Genomic DNA, 12,974 nt, shown 5'->3' on the forward strand with positions numbered 1-12,974 from the left:
ACCGCTCTTACCACTACACCACACTGTACTGTGACAGAGAGTACTCTTTAATACGGGAGGGGGAAAAAATCTGGGCTGCTGTTCTTCAAGGTACTTTCCAATGTAGTGCTGTGTAGAAGCCATGAAGAAGAACAGAAGGTACCCGGAACTTTTTTTTTTTCTACAAATACAGGCAGACCAAAGGAGTAAGTGCTTTTCAGATGTGTGGTTTGCCCTTCATTTTTGACTAGAAACCATAGTCATTCCCACACTCCTGATGATGAAATTGGAAGTGCAGCAAGGTTTCTGAACTAGAACTGGGCTCGTAAAAAGCAAATTGTGCTCTTGGGGCAGTTGCTCACTTTAATCTTCTGATGGGGTTTATGGTTGCAGCCAACGACACGTAACTTTTCTTTATAAATCCGTCAGTGCTATAGAGACTTGCAAATGGTTTTAACTGGTTGTTTTTACTGATGTTTTTACCTGCCTTGTTTTTATGTTTATTTTAGTTTGTATTTGATTGGCTTTTATTGTATGCTGCTTTTATTTTTTAGCATTGCTACCAGCTGTCATAAGTACCATTTGGTGCAAAGACAGGATACAAATTCAACAAACCAATAAATTAAACTTCCTGTGGTGGGAACCGATAACAGTATCTTTATCCCATAAATCCATCTAGGTCCAATTTAAGGTGCACACTGTAGACTTAAAAAAAGGAAATGTCATGTGCAGATGAGACAAGTGTATTTTTTGGAAACACGTGTACCTAACAGGTATACTAATTAGAAAGGTGGGGTTGATGGTAGCTCTCTATCAAGTGTCCATTTCACTGCAAAGCATCATGCGTGAATAGACTGTTTATTTTATTTTTTAAAATGCAATTTCCAAAGAAACATTTCTTATACTTGCAACCTGCCCTTATAGAGGTCTCCCGGTCAACCTCCTTCCCACCCCCATTGAAGAACCCAACCAAGTCTATGTCTGCTTTGCATCAGCAGCGCTATGATACATTGGCCTGAGCTTGTTAGATGCTTAACATGGGCTTGCTTGTCTTTGTGAACTGGCCATCCTTTTGTGGAGTCAGGTTAATTGGAGCTTATTTCAGTGGAAGGGGTCCCAGCGCTGTACAAGCGAAGAGAGGAAGACCGTATGCTCATTTGGGTCACCAGGGGTTGTTTTTCGTGCTGCTGCTTGCTTCCACGATGGAGTGTCAGTTTTGCAGATGTGATGGAGAAGAAGGCAGCGTGTTGTGTGGGCTCCACAGAGCTTCCTCCTTGCGAGGATTGTGGTTGCCAAGGGAGCCTGGAGTATTACCAGGGGGACCTGGATTATTCTCCTGCTCCCTCTCCTGTCTTCCTTTCCACCCACCCTTCCACACCTTCAGAAGATTCTGCGACTCTGCAGCATGGCTGCAGCAAAACACATTTCCTTTGAATAATGCATCCACGCCCCCACCCCATCAGCCTGTGTGTGTGTAAAAGAGAGAGAGAACGAATCCTTTCCCTGCTGAAAGTCAGTGCGCAGTGAATGTGTGGAATTATAAGCATCTATTGAAGAGACAGGAGAGAGGTTTGGTTCGGACAGCAGGAAGGCAGCAGCCCTGCCCTCTGAATTATGCACAAGGTCTTACTTTATCGTTCATGCTCTTCCGAATCCCCTGGACTGCAAGCCAAGGTTTTCAGCTTTCAAGCGTGGCTTTTGAAACCCTCCTCCTCTCGCCTGCCTTTGCCAAGCCTGCCTGTTAGTGCCGCTTCAGCCCTCCCACCTGTGCAACCCACATCATTTAAAGTTGTCCTTGGAAAGCTGTGGTCAGCAAAGGTTGCTGGGAGGGAAGGGATGAGTTAGGAAAACATCCTCCCAGCAAATGAGTAAAATAGCCATAAGTTAAAAGTGGAGGCATTGTCTCTTATTTCATACTCCTCATGTGTTCCACCCTCATTTGAGAACTTAAGTCTGCAGGAAGCTGAGAATGAAAGTGGGGGGGGGGGGGAGTCAGGCAGCAAAGACCCCCAATACCCCTTCCCCACTCCCAGAGGACTTGCATTTATTTTATTTTATTTAGTGTATTTTTTAAAAAATAATAATCTTGGTTTACAAAAGTATGAGCAGTGTCTCTCTTTTTTCTTTTCCTAGTAACATCTTTATAGATCAGTTTCGTTTGTTGAGACATTAGTGTTACAATAGGAAGAAAAGGGGGAAAGAGGTAGAGGGGGGAAAGGCAAGTGGGGGTGGGGTGGGGTCAGGTGGCCATGTTTCTATTTTACTTAATATGTGCGTGGGGTTTTGTGTCAGCGTTGCTTGTGCAGGTTCTCTTTGCTATTCGCTTGTGTTCCTTTGGTGTTGAGAGAGGTTGGGGTTGGCCTAGGGTGTGGTTGTTCGTTTGTGATTAGCTGTGGTGAGCTTTGTTTTCATGTGTGAGTGGGGTGGGTGGGTGTTTTGGATCAGGTTAGCCATATTGATTCGTATGCTGTTGGCGGATTCCTGTCATTGTCTTGTTGGGCTGTGTATGTGATAAAGGGGAGCCATCCCGGGGTGAAGGCGTCTTCTTCTGTTTGTCCCCACGTAAGCTTCAGTTTATAGAGGGACGCAGATGGTGCTGTGGGTTAAACCACAGAGCCTAGGACTTGCCAATCAGAAGGTCGATGGTTCGAATCCCCGTGACGGGGTGAGCTCCGGTTGCTCGGTCCTGCTCTTGCCAACCTAGCAGTTCGAAAGCACATCAAAGTGCAAATAGCTAAATAGGTACTGCTTCAGCAGGAAGGTAAACGGCATTTCCGTGCACTGCTCTGGTTCACCAGAAGCGGCTTAGTCATGCTGGCCACATGACCTGGAAGCTGTACGCCGGCTCCCTTGGCCAATAAATCAAGATGAGCGCTGCAACCCCAGAGTCGGTCACGACTGGACCTAATGGTCAGGGGTCCCTTTACCTTAAGCTTCAGTTTATTGGTTAATTTTTCTAGTAGGGCTGTTTCCCATACTATTTGGTACCATTGGTCCATTCTCACTCCTGACAGGTCTCTCCAGTGTTTGGTTATGATTATTTGCACTCGCTTGCACTCGAGTGGGGAGGAGCTTTGAGCGAGTGATTCTTTGGCTTGATTTGTTAACACTGAGCCGTGATAGGGATCAGTTGGCTTTCAGGGGGTGTCAACAGCCTGATGCAGACTTCCTCTGAGTCCAGTTTGTACAAACACACATAACAAGCATGGAGAGTTGGGCAAAGGTCCTTCTTTCACCTGAGCTCAATCCACTGAGGTACAGAGGATAAAGGAGATTAGATTAGGGCGAGGGAGACCTGGCAAAAAATTGGGAAACAGACAAAATACCAGAATTACTAGAATGGAGAGCCTGAATTTGCAAATTTGCGGAAATGGCAAAGTTAACAGCATCAATTAGAAGTTGTCCAAATCAAAAAAATTATAAAGGGTGGAAATGCACAAAGGTCTACATGAAAAGAGTTGGTTTTTGGAGCTTAAAAATCAATATGCAATACCTTAAAGGGCACAAGGAGATAGGATAATATCATAACAAAGATGGAACAACAAATATAAACAGAAGGTAACGCAACAAAAAAAAATAACAGTATGTATGTATGGGTGGAGGGAAGCAATGGGTCTTGGGGGAGGGAGATGAGGGAACTAATTGAAAAATGGTTAAAGATATATATAGGATTTAAGAGATTGAGAATAAGGAATTAAAACAAGGAAACAAACATTCAGGAATATTAAAATAGTAGAATCTAAGAAGAGATTAGTCTAAATGAAAACATGAGACTCAAGGTTTTACTATTTATGATTTTATTTTGGATGTGAAGTCTTTATTTGTAAAGATTGTACACTAAACGAATAAAACAATAAAATGCAAAAAATAATAAATAAATAAATAAATAATAGGACCAGGGAGACCCCGGTTCAGATACCCGGCTATGAAACCCAGTGGGTAATCTTGAACCAGTCTGCCAAACCTGCTGTGTTGTAAGAGGAATCACGTATCCCGCCTTTGCCCGTTGGAGGCAAAGGTGGGCTGGGAATCTAGTAATGAATGAATAAATACAAACCCCTGGCAATCGCTTTCAGCTGACCTGCTCTGAGCTCATTGCTTCTCTCTCTCCAGATTCACCTGTATGGGTTTTCTCCTTGCTTCCCCCGTCGCAAACTAAGACAGCCTTCTTCCCACCCCTCCACGCCGTGGCTGTGTCATGCAGTATACAACTCAGTGCTGTAGCGCTGCAGAAAGTCTTTTTCTAACAGGATCTTGGCCTCCTTCCTGCCTCTACAGGGAATTTGCCAAAGAGAGAGAGAGAGTGGAAAATCGCCGGGCCTTCATGAAACTGAGGAGGCAGCAGCAGATTGAACGGGAGCTGAACGGCTACCGGGCTTGGATAGATAAAGCAGGTAAAGTAGGTCTGGGGTCAGGGCAGGATGTGGAGCCAATCCAGCTGTCAGCTTGGAACAACAGCAAACCGTCAGGAGAGAGCCAGAGCTGCCGACGACTGAAACCTGTGTACACGGCCCATGCCCTTCTGTGCCCTGAAACTGCCTTCTTTTAGTGCGCAGTTTGCAAAACCATTTTGGGAAATTTAAGTCCTCTTAATGGGGACGTGGGTGGCGCTGTGGGTTAAACCACAGAGCCTAGGGCTTGCCGATCAGAAGGTTGGTGGTTCGAATCCCCACGACGGGGTGAGCTCCCGTTGCTCGGTCCCTGCTCCTGCCAACCTAGCAGTTTGAAAGCACGTCAAAGTGCAAGTAGATAAATACCTTCTCTGGCGGGAAGGTAAACGGCGTTTCCGTGCGCTGCTCTGGTTCGCCAGAAGCAGCTTAGTCATGCTGGCCACATGACCCGGAAGCTGTACGCCGGCTCCCTCGGCCAATAAAGCGAGATGCGCACCGCAACCCCAGAGTAGTCCGCGACTGGCCCTAATGGTCAGGGGTCCCTTTACCTTTACCTTTAAGTCCTCTTAGCAATATTACAGTATTGCATTCTCTTTTTTAAAAAAAAGTTTTTATTATTAAAATAATTCAGCATTAATACACACTTATTGTGAATATACAAGCATACATTTCATACAATCCTTAAAAATATTTAAACATACCTACACTCAATCCCACAGAGAATTCCTTTTCCCATCACCATCCACCACCCCTCACCCCACCTTTGAGTTAGACTTCCAATCTACTCAATTGCATTCTCATTAGTCTGGAATCAAAGTATTAGCTTAGTAGTTCAAATTAAAACGTGAAGTTAATTCAGAGCTCCATCCTATCACTGTTCCTCTGCCCCGCTGCCCCTTAGGATTTCTAGATCACAATGCTACTGAAGTCATAGCTGGCAGAATTGCCCCTTGTTTGCAACTCTCAGTGGCGCAGGAGTCTTTCCAGGGTCTAGGTTTGGTAACCCATACTGACTGCTCCCTAGTCCTGAGACTGTTCCACCTGACTTTCCCTCAGGTTCCTGCATCCCTTCCCCTTCCGTGTCTCTTCCCTTCAACTAACCTGCCTCCAGGTTACCTGTCCCTTAGGTTTCCCATCTTCCGGTGCCTCCTTCAGTCAGTTTCCTTGGCCTGCTTTGCACAGCAGCTCCTAGTGCCTGTTGTGTCAACGATCCTTTCTCACCTAAACTTCTACGGTGAATACTTTGTTGCTGAGAAGTTGGAATGTTTGTGGACATTCCATAGATTTGTACTAGCTCGTTCAACAAATGTCAGAGGCTTCACTGCCAGAAATGCAATACCACGTTGGTTGCCACTGAAGTTTTGTAGTGTGTGGAATGCAGTTATATTGCAAGCCATGGACGTATACTGGATACAGTTTGGAACATAGTGATAAAACTCTTCCATTTTCGGTCACATTCCGTGAGTTTCTTGAAGTTTTGTTGTTTGAGGGTGGCTTTTTTAGTTTGTAGACTGAGTGCTCCCTAACTGTACGCCTCTTGCGTAGGAGTGCACACCTGCCTTTTGTTTTCTATCTTGCTCAAAGATGCTGTGCCATTTTTAAAACTATATCTTCAGCTTAAAAGACATTTGGAATTCACATAAAACCTACATAACATGCTCTTTAAAAAAAAAAAAGAAAGAAATACGCAAGTGAACAAGATTCTTTTTCTCCCCACAAGGTAGAATAGATGTGGACAAATGGTCCTACCACAGCCATGATGTGATTAGTCTCATATCGCCAAATAATATTGTCCCTTTTGTTTTGCTGATTAGATAGTTGACAAATATATTCCTAAACTTCTTTTGTTATCTTTTTGCATCTTTACATAGAGGAAGTCATGCTGGCTGAAGAGAACAAGAATTCTGGCACATCGGCATTAGAAGGTAAGTGGGGGGACGCACCCTGAAATTTGATATCCATGGGGAGATGCAGAATGCTTCTTCGGCTTGCTGTTTTTTCCACTAGGCTACCTCCCCCACATGTACAGCTGTGTTGCCTTGGCAAGTTGGGAAAAGTGGGTGGGAATGGGTTGCAAATAAAAAAAAAAGATGGGTGGGGGAAGGGTTAAGACAAAACATGTTGGTCGTATTGCAAAAACCAGAAACCTGTCCTTTTCCCATGCCATCTATAAGACGTTTCTCTTTTTTGCCCTTTGTTCTTGGATGTGTCTTGTTTATGGTGTTTCTTATAGTAGCATATTAACATGATGATTATTTTTTTGCCTTTCCTCTGCCCTTCCTAGTTCTCAGGAGGGCGACCATTAAAAGGAATCGGACAGAAGTCATGAATCGTGACTCCAGCGATGAGCGTGTGGATATCTCCTCTGTCGGTAAGATGCAGACATTCAATGCCTGTCCTGGGGCTCTTCCTCCAAACCCAGGTCTTCATTCATCCAAAGATGTCGCTTCCGTGCCTCTGACCAGTGGTGAACAATAATACTTCACCAAAAAGCGTGAAACTGCAACACCGAAATGAAATCAGAAGAAGCATACTCGGAGTCTAGTGTGAATTTCATGCTCTTTATTCAGCTCATAGTAGCAATGAATGAAACTTTCCCCAAAACGTCTAGCTATATATGCATTATTTACACAATGGGCCTCGTGTGATTGGCTAATTCCGGGCTGCCCCTGTAATAATAAATAATAATAATTTATTATTTATACCCCACCCATCTGGCTGGGTTTCCATAGCCACTCTGGGCGGCTTCCAAAAAAACACTAAAATACAGTAACCTCTTAAACATTAAAAGCTTCCTTGAACAGGGCTGCCTTCAGATGTCTTCTAAAAGTTTGGTAGTTATTTTTCTCTTTGACATCTGGTGGGAGGGTTTCCACAGGGCAGGTGCCACTACCGAGAAGGTCCTCTGCCTGGTTCCCTGTAACTTGGCTTCTCGCAGTGAGGGAACTGCCAGAAGGCCCTCGTCGCTGGACCTCAGTGTCAAGGCAGAACGATGGGGGTGGAGACGCTCCTTCAGGTATACTGAGCTGAGGCCGTTTAGGGCTTTAAAGGTCAGCACCAACACTTTGAATTGTGCTCAGAAAGGTACTGGGAGCCAATGTAGGTCTTTCAAGACCTGTGTTATATGGTCTCGGCGGCTGCTCCCAGTGACCAGTCTAGCTGCCGCATTCTGGATTAGTTGTAGTTTCCGGGTCACCTTCAAAGGTAGCCCCACATAGAGCGCATTGCAGTAGTCCAAGTGAGAGATAACTAGAGCATGCACCACTCTGGCGAGACAGTCCGTGGGCAGGTAGGGTCTCAGCCTGCGTACCAGATGGAGCTGATAAACAGCTGCCCTGGACACAGAATTGACCTGCACCTCCTTGGACAGCTGTGAGTCCAAAATGACTCCCAGGCTGCGCACCTGGTCCTTCAGGGGCACAGTAGGCCAATCGGATTGCGATTCACTTCCTCCAGAAGCCTCATTGGCTGCTCCTGCAGGCCAATCATATCGCTGTTTCACTTCCAATCAGGTTCGCTGTTTCACTTCCACCTGGAGCTGGATTGGGTGGCTCCTGCAGACCAATCAGACTGCTGCATTCTGGATCCTATTGTTCTAGGATTCAGCTCAGTACATAACAAGCAGGGACAAAAGTTTAGGGTCCAAGATTGCTGAAGCTGCCATGCAGTCAGCTGGGCACGGTGCCAGTGCCATGTCCCTCCAACTTCTGCTGCCCTGCAGGGAACAGGGGGAGACAGTGCCATATTACCAAATAGGCTGGGTAGGCACCAGCCAATGGGTCCCACGCCTTTTAGGTGCCCTGAAACAATGGAACAAAATAATATTGATTTGATCTTGAAAGAAAATTACAATCAAGCTTTCTTAGTTCAGTGTTATCCCACTAGTCCAGGGGTCAGCAAACTTTTTCAGCAGGGGGCCTGTTCACCATCCCTCAGACCTTGGGGGGGGGGGCAAACTATATTTTGAAAAAAAATAATGAACGAATTCCTATGCCCCACAAATAACCCAGAGATGCATTTTAAATAAAAACACACAGTCTACTCATGTAAAAACATGCTGAAATCCGGACCGTCCGTGGGCCAGATTTAGAAGGCGATTGGGCTGGATCCAAGGGGGATATTCCTATGCAACTCTTAGAGGTTCAAAAGCTCCGTTCTCCTTTGCATGTGGACTCACCCTAGAAAGAAACATTGGCACAAGATCATCCAGGATTTCGTGACTCCTTCAAGTGAGAAGCAGAACATCTCATTTATCTGTTATCTTGGGGCTGGCAGGAGGACATGCCTTCGTTCTGGAAGAGAGGCACAGAATGAGGGAATAATTGCAAACACTTGATTGAAATAAGTTAACCGCGAATGCTTTCCAGTAGCTGCCCCCAACTTGATTAACACAGAGAATAAACAATTTCTCTTGCAGTTTTGGAAAGGGTGCGTTACGGGCCTGATGCAGTAGATTTTCAACATTGGATTTTTATTTTTTTTTAAACTATTTTTGTTAGGCAGCTCTCAGCATGGGTATTGCTGCAGAGTATAATAAAGTAGGTGTTTTTGTCCCAATATCTGGTGTACCAGAAAAGGACTCAGATTCTGCATTGACTTGATAATTGGCACTAGTATTCCTTTGGGTTCTTTAGCTTGAAAGTTTGCAGTGTGATTTATTCTTCACTCTTTGGAATACTGTGTGTGTAAACATGTGACGGAGATACTATCTCTGTTTTGTAATAAATACATGGTTTTGGCGATTAGCTGCATCCTTCTGGGAATGAGAACAATATTGTCTGAAGTGCTGTTTAATGCTTTAAAAACTATCAGCTTATTCACAGACACACTTGAGCTTTCAGGATGAGTTTCAGACTAGTAATTACTCTTTTTAAAAAAACCACAGGAAATGATTGTATGCATATAGGGAAAGGTCTCACAAAGCTCAAGTTGGCCAGACTCTGCTGGAGATGGTATTTAGGGGTCAATATGAGCTCAGGTAGCTTGCTGAAATTCATGGCTCCTATGGGCTCAAACAAATGTTAAACCCTAAAGAACTGAATGAGGAGAAGCTGGATTCTAAAAAATCATAATTTTGTCCTCATTCATTGATACATACACAGACCAAAAGGAGGAAGCATCCTGTTCCCTTCTGTCCAAGAGAGGGATATCATACAGCCAGATCTAAATTTTGCCCAAGCTTGTCTATAGCAAGTGAGCAGGGAGGGAACAGGATCTGACCGTCTTTATTTTAGCTGTGGCTTGAAGCTTCCTGTGCCTGACTTCATATAAATCAGATCAGAAGAATCTTTATTTGCATCAGCCACTAGCCATAGCAATAAAATAATATAAAATAAAATAAATAAAATAAAATAAAATAAAATGTACCGAAGATAGAGTTAAAAACTTAACTATACACAGTACATTTTGGAGGTTTACATCCAACAGTAGATCTTATTCTAATTGCCCCCACTAAAAGCCTTGCAGTTTTTGCTGTCACCTGATCATCTTGATCTGCTAAAAGAAAGGACACAATAGGGATGGTTGAGTCAGCCGACATGGACAATAGTAGAAGGGTAATAACCTCACTTGGGGACGCGGATGGTCGACAGTTCAAATCCCCGCAATGGGGTGAGCTCCTGTTGCTCGGTCCCTGCTCCTGCCAACCTAGCAGTTTGAAAGCACATCAAAGTGCAAGTAGATAAATAGGTACCACTCTGGTGGGAAGGTAAATGACGTTTCCGTGTGCTGCTCTGGTTTGCCAGACGCGGCTTAGTCATGCTGGCCACATGACCCGGAAGCTGTACGCTGGCTCCCTTGGCCAATAAAGTGAGATGAGCGCCGCAACCCCAGAGTTGGCCACAACTGGACCTAATGGTCAGGGGTCCCTTTACATTTTAATAACCTCACTCCTCAAATCTTTATAAAAAGTGCAAGTCACATCAGCCACTGACTCAGTACTGCCATCTCCACATGGACATAACAGTTTTTTCTGGTGGAGGTTTTTGAAATTGACCCTCAACTACAGCCGAAGACAGTATATTCCATTTTCGAAAGTGAAAGCGCGTCTGTATTTTGGAATGGTTAAATTTTGCAAATAGGGTGCCAAAGTGTCAAAATGACTAGGTGGAAAATAGTCATACCATGGACAAAATTTCCTTAGCGTCGCCAAATTATTCTGTCGCTCGATATCGTATAGGTGCTGTCTAATTAAATGGTTTGCTTTACTGAAGCCCAGTGTCAATAACTGTTGTGGTGATGAACTGGAAAAGTAAAGCTTTCGGTTGACAATTTTAGTCCAATTTTAGACATCATGTATGATATCAGGTACAGGAACAGTGGGCACACTTTGCCCAAAAAGTCCTGGAGAGCCAACCTCCAATGACTGGCAGGCCTGAATAGGCCCAACCCTGGCCTACAGCTTCACAGTACTTCCTTGCATGCATAAAGCACTGAGACAGCAAGGAGTTTGTCTTTACTTTTGTGAAATGTCCTTGCACCATTTATCTCTATTGACATCTCCCGTCTTTCTTTTCCATCCCGTTGCAGGCACCCCCCTCGCTCGGGCCAGCATCAAGAGTGCCAAACTGGATGGCGCCTCGTACTTCCGACACAAGGAGCGGCTCCTGCGCATCTCTGTCCGCCACATGGTGAAATCCCAGGTGTTCTATTGGCTCGTCTTGAGCATCGTGGCCCTCAACACGGCCTGTGTGGCCATCGTCCATCACAGCCAACCTCCTTGGCTCACGCACCTCCTCTGTAAGTGACGGGGTTCTGTGTCATTGATGCCTCGCTAATGTGGCAGCAGCAGAAAGTGGAAGAACAAACCCTTCCCCAGAGCCAAATGCATGTGTAAGCAAGGGCATGTTTCTTCCAGGAAAATTCAGGCACAGGGCCAGTGTGGTGTAGTGGTTAAGAGCGGTGGACTCGTAAACTGGTGAACCGGGTTCTCTTCCCCGCTCCTCCCCCTGCAGCTGCTGGGTGACCTTGGGCTAGTCACACTTCTCTGAAGTCTCTCAGCCCCACTCACCTCACAGAGTGTTTGTTGTGGGGGAGGAAGGGAAAGGAGAATGTTAGCCGCTTTGAGACTCCTTAGGGTAGTGATAAAATGGGATATCAAATCCAAACTCCTCCTCCTCCTCTTCTTCTTCTTCTTCTTCTTCTTCTTCTTCTTCTTCTAATTCTCTTCTTCTTCTTCCCTTCTTGGTTCCATCTCTTCAAGGAACTGGCGGCTCCCAACCAGTCTTGGCTGCTTGTGGTGCCTGATCCTGTTCCGACACAGGTTTCAGTCAGAAATATACCCCAGTGAAGTTGTTTTGTTCAAATAAAATGGCACAAGGCAGGATAAAAGTCCCCTTTTCTAGCTGCATACAGTGGTACCTCGGGTTACATACGCTTCAGGTTACAGAGGCTTCAGGTTACAGACTTCGCTAACCTAGAAATAGTACCTCAGGTTAAGAACTTTGCTTCAGGGTGAGAACAGAAATCGTGCTCCGGCGGCGGCGACAGCAGGAGGCCCCATTAGCTAAAGTGGTCCTTCAGGTTAAGAACAGTTTCAGATTAAGTACAGACCTCTGGAACGAATTAGGTACTTAACCTGAGGTACCACTGTATTTGATAGTTAGCATGCACTGCAGTGGTGAGTGTCAAAGAGCACTGGCTGCTTTCAGAGATTTTTTTGACATGATGTAAATGTATTCACATTGCTGTTTGGCACGTTCGTTTCTTTAGCTGCTCCTTCTGTGCACCATGCTTTCCTCTTTCCCCTCACTGCCCTCAACCGCATTTACTCTCACTGCTGTTAATGTGAGTGGTTTTGTGGATGATGTCATGATGTCATGATGCGTCTTCTGTTGTTTTTTTTTAAATGATATTTATTAAGAATTTTGAGATTACAGAAAAGTCAGAGAAAAAAAAGAAAAAACAAGGAAGAAACAAACTACAATCAAACAATACAAGTCGATAAAAATCAAAAGCAAAAAGCAAAAAACAAAACACATAACACATCAAAATCAAAAAACAAAAATAAACCACAAAAGTTTCAAAACAGATCCAATATTCCCAAATCCTTAACTGTCATTACCTTATTTCATTGACTCCCTCACCCCTCCCTTTTTTGTATTCTAGTTATTGATTATCACAGCAAATCCTTCCCATTTTTTATAATATTGTCATTAAATTACCTTAGTCTATTTTAACCTTATCTTACTATAAAAAACCCTAAAACTTAAAACTTGAGTCTTATCTATACCAATTTCTCATAACCATGACATATTCTTGCATAGTTCTTTTTAACATTTCTGCTAAAGCCAAATAATTTCGTTCCAACATTTTTTTAATACTCATTAATTTTAGAAAACATTTCTAAATAGAATTTTTGAAACTTTCTCCAATCTTCATCCAACGTCTCTTCCTCCTGGTCTCGGGTTTTGTCAGTCCTTTCTATCCCATCCATCTAGTTCATTAACCTGGTAACCTTATGTCCGAGGCCCTTAAGTCTCTTCCATGTCCCTTCCGCAGATCTTCTTCATATTTATACCTGTACTTTACTTTGTCTTCTGCTCCTTTCACTCGTGGAGACTCCAGCTTGACAGTATTTTTGTCCCTTCTCGACAGATCAGCCCC

At 44.3% G+C, this 12,974-nt stretch overlaps 1 protein-coding gene across 1 annotated transcript in view; it reads left to right on the forward strand.

Annotated features, from left to right (window-relative positions):
* CACNA1E (calcium voltage-gated channel subunit alpha1 E) overlaps positions 1 to 12,974 on the forward strand; it is a 434,559-nt gene that overhangs the window by 306,643 nt on the left and 114,942 nt on the right. Inside the window, exons 10-13 of the mRNA XM_081010251.1 lie at positions 4,258 to 4,373; positions 6,242 to 6,295; positions 6,655 to 6,741; positions 10,899 to 11,108. Of these exons, the coding sequence (XP_080866377.1) occupies positions 4,258 to 4,373; positions 6,242 to 6,295; positions 6,655 to 6,741; positions 10,899 to 11,108 (467 nt within the window). The remainder of the gene's footprint in view (positions 1 to 4,257; positions 4,374 to 6,241; positions 6,296 to 6,654; positions 6,742 to 10,898; positions 11,109 to 12,974) is intronic.

The sequence above is a fragment of the Podarcis pityusensis genome, assembly GCF_964106645.2.
Source record: "Podarcis pityusensis genome assembly, chromosome: 6".
NCBI lineage: Eukaryota > Metazoa > Chordata > Lepidosauria > Squamata > Lacertidae > Podarcis > Podarcis pityusensis.